The sequence below is a fragment of the Pseudochaenichthys georgianus genome, unplaced genomic scaffold (assembly GCF_902827115.2).
Source record: "Pseudochaenichthys georgianus unplaced genomic scaffold, fPseGeo1.2 scaffold_1655_arrow_ctg1, whole genome shotgun sequence".
NCBI classification, from domain to species: Eukaryota; Metazoa; Chordata; class Actinopteri; order Perciformes; family Channichthyidae; genus Pseudochaenichthys; species Pseudochaenichthys georgianus.
The window spans coordinates 15003-29836 of record NW_027262464.1 but is presented as its reverse complement, the minus strand read 5'-3'; the positions used below and the strand labels follow the sequence as shown (position 1 = coordinate 29836).

At 43.8% G+C, this 14834-nt stretch overlaps 1 protein-coding gene across 1 annotated transcript; it reads left to right on the top strand.

The window, feature by feature from the left end:
- Positions 1 to 365: 365 nt before the first annotated feature.
- Positions 366 to 14492, top strand: strn3 (striatin, calmodulin binding protein 3; the record flags this gene model as incomplete). The annotated part of the gene is made up of 10 exons (XM_034077491.1): positions 366 to 501; positions 1246 to 1382; positions 1584 to 1762; positions 6812 to 6859; positions 7949 to 8070; positions 8512 to 8679; positions 10906 to 11046; positions 11165 to 11272; positions 11939 to 12025; positions 12175 to 14492. Coding segments are annotated over 10 exons (1296 nt in total), but the record flags the coding sequence as incomplete, so codon positions are not given.
- Positions 14493 to 14834: the final 342 nt, after the last annotated feature.

Genomic DNA, 14834 nt, shown 5'->3' with positions numbered 1-14834 from the left:
TTCAAGCGCAAGCGAGCGGCAGGAGCGGGGCTGTCGGCATCCGCTGTGTGCTTGGCTTGCTGTTTAAAACACATTTTTTTTGTATCCATATCTCTTGCTAGAATCCAACTAACAACAACAACAACAACGTCAAGCCTTTGGGCTCTGAAACTACGGGCGGGCCGCTAATTAAAATAATTAGTTGTGTTAAAAACAAATTGCGTTATTATCGCGTTGACGGCCCTAAAAAAAATAATATATGTACATATTAAAAACCACAAGAAGTTGAAAAAGTGCAAAGTGCAATAAATATTACATTAAAAAAATAAATAATAATGCTTTTTTGCCTCCTCCTCCTCCTCCTCCTCCTCCTCCTCCTCCTGCAGGTGGGGAACGAGGGCTTGGCCTCGGAGGACGACGCCGACACGGAGGAGGCTCTGAAGGAGTTTGACTTCCTGGTGACGGCGGAGGACGGCGAGGGAGCCGGAGAGGCTCGGAGCTCCGGAGACGGGACGGAGTGGGGTGAGAGACACGGTTTCACTCTCTTTAAATGCAGTAAAAAGAACAATGAATCAAATTATCAGTGAAGTCTGGGCTCATTTGCATTCTTTAAGTTTATTTATTTATTTGTATAATATGTACAATATTCTTTCCCACTATGACTATGTATGGCATTAACCTGTTAAGCCCTAGAGGACCCTAATCCGGGGCCTGCAGCGTGTTTCTTCACGAAACTGTGTCTCAGGTCTTCTTAATATTTAAAAACCTATTAATGTGTCGTACTCACTTAACGGTTAGAAACTAAGCTAACTGAAGATATGAACCATTTTAATCGAAACAAAGCACAAGCCTCACAAGAAGGGTCTAAATGAGTGTGCTTTTCATTATAAGTAATGTTGTTGTTTTTTGGACGGACACTAAAATATATATATTTTTTTTTTTTACTGTGTTCAATCTGAATTTACTTTAAAATAAAAACATCTATATTGATTCTGACTCTTCTACATCCAACTCACAGGTTTATTATTGCTTTGAGAAAAAAGATTATTAATTTACCCCTTTTAGAAGTGAAGTTATAGTCATTTGTTTTGGGCATGTTATTTTCGAGACTGAGACCTGAAAAACAGGCTCAGGGTTAAAGGATTCTATTGTTTAGAACAATTTAATGTTTCTTCGATAACTGAGATGACGTTGTTTTTAAAGTGTGCTAAACAAATCAAATGTTATTATTATGTGTTCTAATGTAGTGTCTCTCTCTGTGTGCAGCGGAGCCTCTCCCGTTCCCTCCCGGCGGGGGGAAGTCCTTCCTGTTGGGCGGCGACGACGTGATGGAGAGCGTGCTGGGGCTGGGCGACCTCGCTGACCTCACCGTCACCAACGACGAGACGGACTACAGCTACGATGTAATATAATAATAATCTTTATTTGTATAGCACCTTTCATTCAATAAGTGCAGTCCAAAGTGCTTCACATAGACATTTCACAGAACATTGCTATCACACAGAAACCAGTAAAAGGCAAAGTTGTACAAATGTGTTTTGAGTTCAGGAAACGCCTACTGATCAATATAATCAATTGATCCAATGCATTTTATTGACCTTTAGCTGCCGTCCAATAAGGAGTCCTCGTTCAGGAAGACGTGGAACCCGAAGTACACGCTGCGGAGCCACTTTGATGGCGTGCGGGCGCTGGCCTTCCACCCCGTGGAGCCCTGCCTGGTCACCGTGTCCGAGGACCACACCCTCAAACTGTGGAACCTCACCAAGACCGTCCCTGCCAAAAAGTAAACTTCACACCACACTGAAATGTTGTTGTTTGTCTTGCAAATCATTCATAAAGTACGGCTGTAAGAGCAGTTTAGGCACATTCTTTTATGGTAATGGATTATGGTTTGGTGAGCCAATTGAATATTCTTTTAAAGGGGACCTATCATGCTAAATGCACTCTTGTACATCTTTTATACATGAATGTGTCCCCGGTGTTCCAGGGAACTCACCAAGTGTCAGAAAATACAACCCTCTCTCTTTTCCTCCGTACCCAAATCTCTAAAAACGGGGCTGCAACGGAGCTGATCCAGATTTGAACTATTTTCTCTACCTCGTAGACTAAGTGGCCTTTGAACACTCTATTTTGCATAATCGGCCACTTCAGAGGCCTTAAAGCTTCTCTCATTGTGCCACTTCCTCTTAAAGGAAGTTACTTAGATCCTAGGTTATGTTATTGATTATCTTGCACCAAAGAGTGAACTTCACACCACACTGAATGTCATGAAGCGCCTTAAAGCTTCTCTCATTCTGCCACTTCCTCTTTGAATTAATTATATTCGATCCGTGAGTAAGGGATGTATCCGTAGCTGTCTGACATTAATGCAGGGGGGCGCGTGAAGCTTGGGAAGAAGTTGTAAACAAAATATTTAAATGCTCGTAAAATAAATAACAGACACATTTTTAACACAACCGGCAGTTAAAAGAAAAGTGGACGAGCCTTTCAGCTGTAATGCCCAAATCAACAAAGTACGATGAGGCATAAATCTCCCTTGACATCTGACGGTACATCCACACAGCAGCTTTTCAAAAAATCTTGAACATCTTGGAGCTGGGCGTGTCTGACAGCTTGGGGATTTTTTGCGAGCAATGCGACCAACAACCAATCACATGAATCTCCCGCCCCCGACATACAAAGCAAAAAACCGGGGATTTTATGCGAGCAATATAAACTCCCCAAACAGGCGAAAACCTACCAGTTCCCCCCACTGCCTCTGCCACCTCCCTCCATGCTGGTTCCTCCGGTTTGTATCCCGGTAATAGTTCTGGTCGTAAAGAACCGGGTGATTTGCTACCGTAACTTCTCGTTTGGAATATGAGGAAATGAACTGCGGTCTGGTTCTCCCTGCTTACACGTGGTTTGATTGGCTAGCGCTTCTACTGTCAGATTTGCATAAACGTGTTTGATTGGCTGACGCTTCCAGCTCAGCTTCAAAAGTTGAACATTGCTCAACTTTTGAATCCTGGAAATCCTGGAAATCTTCGCGACGTCATCCCCATTCAAAGTCAACGGGCAGAGAAGCGTTGGAAGCGGTGGAAGATTCGTCTAAAGCTGCTGTGTGGACGTACCGTCATGTGTTCATTGCGGAGATCTCCCTTTCTCTCTCTCTCTCTCTCGTCTCTGTGGGGGGCGGGGCATCTCGCTCACTGACTCGCTGCAGCACCGTGCACACAGATCCGCAGGTGGAAAACAGAGCGTTCAAAAGTGACAATCTACAGAGCTCGATGTGGTCGATGCTCGTTTGCCTTAAGCATTTTCGCACGAGCAATCTGTCCATCAGCTGGCCAGAAGGCGTCGTATTCAACTTCCTTAACTCGGAGTTCTGTTGCTCCAATTACGTGTAAGGTGAGAGAAGTACTCGGATCTTTAGTCAAAGTAGAAGTACTCAGATCTTTAGTAAAAGTAGAAGTACTCAGATCTTTAGTAAAAGGAGAAGTACTCAGATCTTTAGTAAAAGTAGAAGTACTCAGATGTTGTACTTAAGGAAAAGTAGAAGTACTCAGATCTTGTACTTGAGTAAAAGTAGAAGTACTCAGATATTGTGCTTGAGTAAAAGTAGAAGTACTCAGGTCTTGTACTTGAGTAAAAGTAGAAGTACTCAGATCTTGTGCTTGAGTAAAAGGAGAAGTACTCAGATCTTGTACTTGAGTAAAAATAGAAGTACTCTGATTTGTACTTGAGTAAAAATAGAAGTACTCTGATTTGTACTTGAGTAAAAATAGAAGTACTCTGATTTGTACTTGAGTAAAAATAGAAGTACTCTGATTTGTACTTGAGTAAAAGTAGAAGTACTCAGATCTTGTACTTGAGTAAAAGTAGAAGTACTCAGACTTTGTACTTGAGTAAAAGGAGAAGTACTCAGATCTTGTACTTGAGTAAAAGTAGAAGTACTCAGATATTGTACTTGAGTAAAAGTAGAAGTACTCAGATATTGTACTTGAGTAAAAGTAGAAGTACTCAGATCTTGTACTTGAGTAAAAGTAGAAGTACCAGAGTGTAGGAATACTCTGTTTCAGTAAAAGTCCTTCAAAATGTTCCTCAAGTGAAAGTAGAAAAGTATTCTCATCAAAATATAGTGAAAGACAGTAAAAGTAGTCGTTGTGCAGATTGGTCCATTTCAGAATAATATATATGATGTGTTTTATAATGATTGATCATGAAAGTGTTCTCAGAGCTGGTGAAGGTGCAGCTAGTCTGAAGTACTTTGTAGACTGCAGGGTAGCTGGTGAAGGTGCAGCTAGTCTGAAGTACTTTGTAGACTGCAGGGTAGCTGGTGAAGGTGCAGCTAGTTTGAAGTACTTTGTAGACTGCAGGGTAGCTGGTGGAGGTGCAGCTAGTCTGAAGTACTTTGTAGACTGCAGGGTAGCTGGTGAAGGTGCAGCTAGTCTGAAGTACTTTGTAGACTGCAGGGTAGCTGGTGAAGGTGCAGCTAGTCTGAAGTACTTTGTAGACTGCAGGGTAGCTGGTGGAGGTGCAGCTAGTTTGAAGTACTTTGTAGACTGCAGGGTAGCTGGTGGAGGTGCAGCTAGTCTGAAGTACTTTGTAGGCTGCAGGGTAGCTGGTGAAGGTGCAGCTAGTCTGAAGTACTTTGTAGACTGCAGGGTAGCTGGTGAAGGTGCAGCTAGTCTGAAGTACTTTGTAGACTGCAGGGTAGCTGGTGAAGGTGCAGCTAGTCTGAAGTACTTTGTAGACTGCAGGGTAGCTGGTGGATTTACTCCAGGTGGAACTAAAGTCTGATTCAACACATTATTATATTTCACATCATTCACCCACATCTGTGAAGTAAATAAAGGTATTAAATACATGTAGTGGAGTACAAGTACACCATGTACCTCTGAACTGTAGTGGAGTATAAGTACACAGTAGCAAAAGTGGAAATACTTAAGTACCTCAGTATAAGTACAGTACTTGAGTAAATCTACTTACTACCACCACTGCAGGTATATCATGTGTGCTCGCAGCCCATAATCCACACTATACATACAATGAATCAATCAATTTAGTTTTCGCCCTTAAAAACACGGTTAAAGAACTGGATCGATAAGCAGTACTTGTACTTGTTTAAATTAGTCCTCATTATTTCACAGTGGCCCAGGATCATCTGCCAATACAAGCACTTTTGTTCCTCAGGCAGCTAGCCAAAATAAAACCTTTTCTCTCCAGACAGCAGTTTGAGACAGTAATCCATGCCTTTGTCCCCACTCGGCTGGATTACTGTAACTCTCTCTCCACGGGGGTCAGGGGGTCCTCCCTCGCTCGCCTGCAGCGGGTGCAAAATGCCGCAGCAAGGCTTTTAACTGGCACACGGAAATATGACTACATTTCCCCCCTTTCGGCTTCGCTCCACTGGCTGCCAATACATTTTAGGATTCATTTCAAAATGTACTTTCAAATCCCTAAATGGCATGACCCCACCATATCTTTCTGAGCTGCTCCCCCCCTACACGCCCAACCCCCAGGTCAGCTGATCCTCCTGACTGTGCCCAGAACCAGGTCAAAGCTCAGAGGGGGCCGTTGCTTCTCTGTAACAGCCCCCCCACTGTGGAACGATCTGCCCCTGCACATCAGACAGGCCCCCCCACTGTGGAACGATCTGCCCCTGCACATCAGACAGGCCCCCCCACTGTGGAACGATCTGCCCCTGCACATCAGACAGGCTCCTCCCACACTGTGGAACGATCTGCCCCTGCACATCAGACAGGCCCCCACACTGTGGAACGATCTGCCCCTGCCCATCAGACAGGCTCCTCCCACACTGTGGAACGATCTGCCCCTGCCCCTCAGACAGGCTCCTCCCACACTGCCTGCTTTTAAATCGCTTCTTAAAACCCACCTCTTCTCCTTAGTGGATTAACATCTTTTAGAGCGTTGCTTTTATTGCTTTTAAATTGTCTATAGTTTTTACTTGTACTTGTTTCATGGTGTGTGAGCTGAGCTGTTTTGTTTATTTGACTGTACAGCACTTTGGCCTGGAGGTTTAAAGTGCTCTATAAATAAAGCTGTATTGTAGAATGAAGCTGTTCTCGCTACAGGTTTTTTTCCATGGAAATTAAATTAAATATTTTATTTTGGTACATGCAAGAGAGAATATCACACAGAACAAATAAGAAAAGTGAATAGCTGGGTCGACAGTCGGATTAGATATAGATAAAAACACTACAATATTTTACAGTGTTTTAGGAATATAACGAGAGTACAGAGGTGTGTATCGGTAAGTCTACTAAAAATAATATTAATAACAAACTTTATTTAGAGACTTCTTCTCTCTCCCCTCTCGCCCGTCAGAATTGGTTTTATTTCCAAGTAGGTTGACACATACGAGGAATTTGCTTTGTGGTATATGTGGTGCACACAGAGAAGAATACGTGTATATTTGCGGTCCTTTTCACCGAACATCGCAGACGGTGTTTAGTTTCTCCGTGGATTCTCTCAGACCTGACGGATCCTTCAGTATTTGCATCTCATTTCCCGCTCACTGCAGCGCCTCTGATATTAGCCGGAGCCAAACTTCAAACACAGACGCATCACTGCCACGCTCATAATCCCTGCAAACACCTCGCCTCAGGATTAATGCAGCGCAGGACATCGTGACAGAGCTCAGGAGGAACAGCTTTTAAACATTAGGAACAGAGGTGATGAAGAGGGAGGCCGTGTGATGATGATGATGATGATGATGATGATGATGATGATGATGATGATGATGATGATGATGATGATGATGATGATGATGATGATGATGAGTTCAATAATGGTATTAATGTTTTATTCCTGTCTTTTTGCTTTACAGAAGTGCCTCTTTTGACGTTGAGCCCGTCTATACATTCAGAGCCCATGTGTAAGTATCACACACACACACACACACACACACACACACTTTGTTCCGCACGATAATCTCCACATATTAACACCACTTTATGATTTTTGGAGTAAAAGGATAACGATAGACTATAAAGGAACTACAGCACGGTCACATGACTTCACGTCACCACCGCTAAGCTAAAGGTGGCTAATGTTGGACTATAAAGGAACTACAGCACGGTCACATGACTTCACGTCACCACCGCTAAGCTAAAGGTGGCTAATGTTGGGCTATGAAGGACCTACAGCACGGTCACATGACTTCACGTCACCACCGCTAAGCTAAAGGTGGCTAATGTTGGGCTATGAAGGAACTACAGCACGGTCACATGACTTCACGTCACCACCGCTAAGCTAAAGGTGGCTAATGTTGGGCTATGAAGGACCTACAGCACGGTCACATGACTTCACGTCACCACCGCTAAGCTAAAGGTGGCTAATGTTGGGCTATAAAGGAACTACAGCACGGTCACATGACTTCACGTCACCACCGCTAAGCTAAAGGTGGCTAATGTTGGGCTATGAAGGACCTACAGCACGGTCACATGACTTCACGTCACCACCGCTAAGCTAAAGGTGGCTAATGTTGGGCTATGAAGGAACTACAGCACGGTCACATGACTTCACGTCACCACCGCTAAGCTAAAGGAGGCTAATGTTGGGCTATAAAGGAACTACAGCACGGTCACATGACTTCACGTCACCACCGCTAAGCTAAAGGTGGCTAATGTTGGGCTATGAAGGAACTACAGCACGGTCACATGACTTCACGTCACCACCGCTAAGCTAAAGGTGGCTAATGTTGGGCTATGAAGGAACTACAGCACGGTCACATGACTTCACATCACCACAGCTAAGCTAAATGCGGCTAATGTTGGTCGTGATGACGTTTAGTCGTCTCATTTTGACACTAGTTCGCAATCAATGTTCATTAATTCACTAGTGGGGTATTTCCTGGCGTATTTGATGTCTCAAACAGTATTAAAAAAATATATTATATTGAGTAGATTAGTAAAACTTCAAGGTTGTTGAAGATGATTGTTGATTTCTCTCCGTCTCTCTTCAGTGGTCCAGTGTTGTCGTTGGCGATGACCTCCAGTGGTGAGCAGTGTTTCAGTGGAGGCATCGACTCCACCATCCAGTGGTGGAACATCCCCAGCTCTAACGTGGACCCCTACGATACCTATGGTACACACACACACACACACACACACACACACACACACACACACACACACACACACACACACACACACACACACACACACACACACACACACACACACACACACACACAGACTCAAAGAATCCTAGTCAGGAGGGTTTTTATTTTTCACTTATTCTTTGAGTTATTTTCCCACATTCCCCTTTACATCCATTAGTACTCCAATTTAGATGAACAGTTTCTTTAACAAGGGGCCACAACATGTAGAAGGTCACAAATCCAAGAAATTCAACATGAAAATATGAAAAACAAAACGTATACAAATCAATAATAACACTCAGAACCTAAATAACACGGGTATAATAAAAATAAAAGATGGGTTATATTCAGGAGGACTTTAATCCAATCTAACCCTACCAGTACACTAATAGAGTCATCTACTCTTTTTCCCCTCGTCCAATCAGAACCCAGCGTCTTGGCGGGGTCGTGGTTGGATCACACGGACGCTGTGTGGGGATTGGCTTACAGCGGCATCAAGAACCGCCTCCTGTCCTGCTCGGCCGACGGCACGGTGAAACTGTGGAACCCCACGGAGAAAAACCCCTGCATCAGCACTTTCAACACAAACAAAGGTGAGGACCTGCTGGGAGTGTCCTCTTCCAAGATGAGAGTAACATGATAACAAAGGTATCCCACCTGCAGCGGTGTACATGACAGGATGTGTGATTACCTGGAACAGTGATTCTCAAATGGGGGTACGCGGACCCCTAGGGGTACGTTGGGGTACTGCAGGGGGTACGTGAGATTTTTTTTTAAAACAAAAAAAAGTTAATTAAAAAAATACCATGTATGATTACAAAAATAGTCTTAGTACAATAAGTTAAATAGAAAACACAATTTTATATAAAATATGTCAAATGTGTGTATTGTATTTTATAGTTTTGCATAATATATCATTTTGTTCATTGGTTTGTTCAACAGATATTAATCAGTTGAAAAACTCGTCGTTATCTTATTTTCATGCATAAAATGAAAATATCCTTAGTTTGTTGTCATGCATGCAGGAAGGAGTTAATACATCACACACTGAGGGAACATCACTATATTGGAATTATTTGTATCGGCCTTTTCGATCAAAAATGTTCGGGGTCGGTCAGGGGGTACTTGGCTGAGAAAATGTTTCAAAGGGGGTACATGACTGAAAATAGTTTGAGAAGCACTGCCCTAGAAGATATATCGAATATCGCGGTAAATAAACTTCCCAATACCGCCGTGAGACTGACAAAACCTTTATTTAAACAGATGGTCCCATTGAGATCATCAATCTCTTTTTCAAGGGAGACCTGTCCAACATGTCAGCAAGTACAAAAGGACATGGTATTTACAGGGCTACATGTACACACCTAGAGACATGGACAAGTACCAACAGTATATTTATACCTCTGTCAATAAGCCTCACCTTCTTGGCAAACACTGCATTGTTGTTGAAGTGGTGGAGAGACAATGCACAGTTTGACCCACTGCTGTCACCCATGGCCAAAGCATATCTCTCTGTCCCAGCAACACCAGTACCAGCAAGAGAGTTGTTTCCACAGCAGGGGATTTTGCAAACGCCCAAATGTCCCAGCTTGTACCTGGAAATGTGGACGTGCTCACATTCCTAAAAGATAACCTTGATGACGCTGAGTGAGTGAGTTAGAAAAACTAAAGTGAAACTTGATCTATTCGATTGCAGGGTCTGATTATTATATTGTTGACACTTTAAAATACTACTATCTACTAAAATGCTGCACAAATCAGATTTATTATTTAATAAAGAAACAAAAATTCAAGTAAATAAAAAATTCACATTTTTTTCTTTATTTTTCAATATCGTGATAAATATCGTACCGTGGACTTTTTATCACGATGTTATCGTACCGTGAGTTTTTGGTATCGTTACATCCCTACTAGAAGAGCATCAGGACTGTTTTAGGCATATGATAGCTATGTGATTAACATGGTGATTCAGCCTCTATGGAGATTAGGGCTGCCCCCGAATATTCGTTCGTTGGAGTACTCTTCGGGTTTCAATGTCGTTGTTTGTTTTTCCCCCGTTTTTTTTCTTCTAATTTATAGAAATCTCCAATATCACCGTGAGAGCTTGTGCCTCTTCGGGGGGTGCTCACACTTAACCATAAACGTTACCGTTTACTTTCTCCGTCTTTATATGTAGATATGACTTTTCGCCGTTAATCTCCGTCACGTTGTTTCCATAGCAACAACAACTTCCTGTCAACAGCGCTACCTCTCCTTCAAAATAAAAGCATGTAGGGGAAGCCAAGCCAAATTACACTTAAGACATATACAACTGCAATGAAAGTAACAAACACGATGCGATATCCTTTTCAATTTCAAAGAACACAAATTGGGTTACATCAACAAATAACTATAAAACAACAATACTGTAGAATAACAAAATGAATGCTGTGAATACACCGAAATACACGTGTTGAAGCGGTTCGCTGCTGATTACTCTGGAGAGGATCACAAATGCATGGATCCCGATGTTGAAGCTCAAGCCGGGGACCAGTGATTATTAACATTCTTAATATTAGTATTTAGAAAAAGTCATTTTGATATTTTTGAGGAAAGTCATTTTGAGAGAAATTCAGATTTTTTAGGAAATATTTCGAATTTTGAGAAAAAGTCAGAATTTTGAGGAAAAAGTCTGAATTTTGAGAGTCTGGATCAGAAAAACATGGATCCTGATGTTGAAGCTCGAGCCGGGGACCAGTGACATTTTCCTAACCGGAACAAAGATGGAAGAACAAGTACGGAGATCACAGATATTAATGTTTAAATCCGTGTGTTTCCAGAGCACGGGGTCCCCACGTCGGTGGACTTCAACGGCTGTGACCCCGCCCACATGGTGGCGTCGTTTAACACCGGGGACGTAGTGGTGTACGACCTGGAGACCTCCCAGAGTGCACTGGTGCTGAAGGGGCAGGGAGACGGCAGTAAGTGACACTTACTCATGTCTTCTCTCACTGATTGAGCCGTTGAATAAAGTAGCATCGTATGCGTGTTATCTGTCGGGGTGTTTTAATTGCTATTTGTTGCCCTCCCTCCCCTCAGCACTCCCGGGGTCGAATCATATCAACAAGGTGGTGAGTCATCCCACGCTGCCGGTCACCATCACCGCTCATGAAGACCGGCAAATCAAATTCTACGATAACAAGTCAGGTCAGTCTCTCTTTGTCCTCATCCTGAGCACACACACACTCACAGCCGAAGTAAAACCAATAAGTGTGGCTTGATATCGAGAAAGAAAAAGGTTTATCGCGCTGTGAGGACGGGTCTGCGGAGAGCGTTTCTCCGCCATCCCAACTTAGCAGCCCGAAAAACGTTTACCCATTCAAGCAGTCGTGGTGGCCAACACTGACAGGTTGTGTACCCGAATCTCCCGCTGGTCCAAACAAAGGAGGAACAACATCGTTCCTCAGTGCCCTACGCTGAGCATGAGTCGCTGAAAGGTTTGGGAAGCTTTGTTTCGTGGAAGGCTGGCAGAGGGTGCGGCCATAGCTCTGGGCGTGGCTACTGGGTTTCCCTACGTAGCGATACCCAGGAAGTAAACGATGAGAAATGTCCAACGAGGCGTTCTGGGGCAGCGCAGACGGGTCTTCTCTGTGTTAGAGCTTTACTCGTTGCCGCTACACAGAAGCTTCCCTTTCAGCTACAGGGTGCGCTTTGAGGGTCTTTGACTCTGCAGACCGTTCACATGCAGAAACTTCAGAACACAAGGGGACGGGTCAGAACCAGAGAAGCATGACATGGGACCTTTAACATGTGTTTCTATATTGGATAATAACCCCTCCCTCTCTGTCTCTCTCTCTCTCTCTCTGTCTGCAGGTAAGGTGATCCACGCCATGGTGGCTCACCTGGACGCAGTCACCAGTCTGGCTGTGGATCCAAACGGGATCTACCTGATGTCAGGAAGTAAGAACCACACAATTATGCTTTTATTCATCAATAGTTCAAACTCTCTTTTCACTTCTCTCCACTTCCTCTCTCTTCATCCTCTTTTCTACTTCTCCTCTTCTTTATAACGTATGTCCTCCTCTTCCTCCTCTTCCTCCTCTCCTCAGGTCACGACTGCTCTCTGCGTCTGTGGAACCTGGACAGTAAAACGTGCGTTCAGGAGATCACGGCTCACCGTAAGAAGAGCGAGGAGGCCATCTACGACGTGGCCTTCCACCCGTCCAAAGCCTACATCGCCTCCGCCGGAGCCGACGCCCTCGCCAGGGTCTACGTCTAGGCGAGGAGGAGGAGGAAGAGGAGGAGGAGGAAGAGGAGAAGAAGCAGAGGACAGTGGGAGACAGAGAGAGAAGCTAGTCTGTTCACAAACACACAGTATTCAGGTCTGTTCAGGTCTCCGAGCACAGATTATATATATAAAAGACTGGAGGCGACTGACTAAGCACACACACATAAGCATTAACACACACACGAGCATTAACACACACACACACACACACTATCACACACACACACACACACACACTTTAAGTTAAGAGGTGCAGCTGTTAGGTCTCCCTCTGATTGCCTAAAGGGACTGAGACGTTCAGCACAGAAACGTTGTTTAACTCTGCAGGTCGACACTCACCTGTCCTCTGAAGCCCCGCCCCCTCTGCAGAGTCACCATGACACTACACGGATTAAACCAATTAGAGAGTTAACATCCAGAAACCACCTTGGGGACGAATTAGACCTCGGTAACGGAGCCCAAAAGGAAACGGCAAATGAACCTAAACAACAGAAAGCGTCCTGAAAGCGTCTCCAGCCGAAAATCTGATGTTTTAACCCGTCGTGGTTTGGATGTGTTTAAGTTTTTTATTCTTAAAATCTGGAGCTTCAGATTGTGACTTTTTTACGGTGTTTTTAAGAAGTTAAAACATATCAACATAAAGAAACTGAACATTATGTGTTAGGTTTGTTTCTAAATACTTAGTAAAACGACCACGGCCGGTTAAAATCATCAGATTTTCAGATTGGACGTCTGTCTCCAATGGGAGCACACGATTGGTTAAAACTCCACCTCAGCCAATCGGAGCCCTGCGTTTTAAGAACCACCGACACATACGGAGCCAAGACTTCAGGATTCAAAAGTTGGCGTTGCTGTAGTTACGTTCTCTGTTTGTGTAAAATAAATCTAGTTTTTATAATCGTTTTTATAAACGTCTCGTTAACGGCACCAAGGAGGATTCTGGGTCCTCTCTCCCGTCCAGTCCGGCCATCACTCACCTCTCCGTGGAGGTCGTGTTAGAAAGTGAGGAAGAGGAGGAGGAAGAGGAGCTCTGTGTGCTTGTCTCGTTCACACGCACAAAGATTATAATTTTTTTTATTTATAAAAGGAGATTCATCCAAACAGTTCCGTCATACTTTCTAACCTGTAACGGTTATTAACGCGGAGTGAGAGGTGCGGGATGACGTGTTTTTGTAGGCCGACCCTGAAGTAAGCATCACAAGGGCTCCATCGACAAAAGGGATTTTTCAGAGAATAAGATCTGTGGTGAAAACACACATTCGAGATACTCGCACACTTCGTTCAGCAGGATAATCTCCACCTTTTAAAACCACTTTGAGATTTTTTTTAAAGCGTAAATGCAATCTCCAGAAGTGAAGTGCTTCCAGGAACGACGTCACGGCAACGGCTCGACGCTAAACTATTATTAGCTACCGCCGTTTTATTCCTGCACCACTCACATGTGTACAAATTGGTCCCTGAACGCACCACATCTCGGTGGTCTCTTCTTGACGTTAGGAGAAGCTTCATGTTGTAGGCTTCACCTTCCTCATCTCCTCCTCCTCCTCTTCCTCACATCACGTGTGAGTTCTCTCTTCAAGTCGATTAGTTGACTTTTCTTCATCACAGCTTCAACAAGAAAGTTATTTATATCTTTTTTTTTTTTTGTCTCGTCCTCATGAGGTATTAAGAACCAGTTTGAGCTCCAGGAGCAACGGTCCAATCAGACGCCTCCTGGGGCCGGTTTTCAAACAAAAAAGCTGCCACCTGATTGGCCGAAAACATCCCGACCAGTTTTATTTCATCGTTGTGGTTTTAATTTAACTTTTTTTAAACTGAAGGGATTTGTAACACGAGCGTCTCCATCACAAATCTTTATTTTTCTTTTCACCCACGCTACAACTTACTGTGTAACTAAAAGGCTTTTGTTTTTGTTTGTGTAATGCATGATTAATACAATAAAAGTATTTTTTCTAGTCTTCCAGAAAAATGGAAAAAAAAAGATCGGTTTGCGAGTTTTGATGAGTTTTGTAATTTTTCTTTTTGATTTACAAACTATGAAACAGCAGATTTGAAAGATTGTACCACATAGCAGAATACAACTGTTGAAATGTATATAAAATGTCTATAATAACTATTAAATGGTGTACCTGTACAGAGGCTGCTGCTCCGCTCTTCATTCTGTGTCCAATATGCGCCGGAATAAAAGCTTTCTGACGTCCTTGGGACGGTGCCGTAGCCAGAAACTATTGTGTGGGTGGGCCTGGAGGAATGTAGGTGGGCCTGGAGGAATGTAGGTGGGCCTGGAGGAATGCAGGTGGGCCTGGAGGAATGTAGGTGGGCCTGGAGGAATGTAGGTGGGCCAGGAGGAATGTAGGTGGGCCTGGAGGAATGCAGGTGGGCCTGGAGGAATGTAGGTGGGCCTGGAGGAATGCAGGTGGGCCTGGAGGAATGCAGGTGGGCCTGGAGGAATGCAGGTGGGCCTGGAGGAATGCAGGTGGG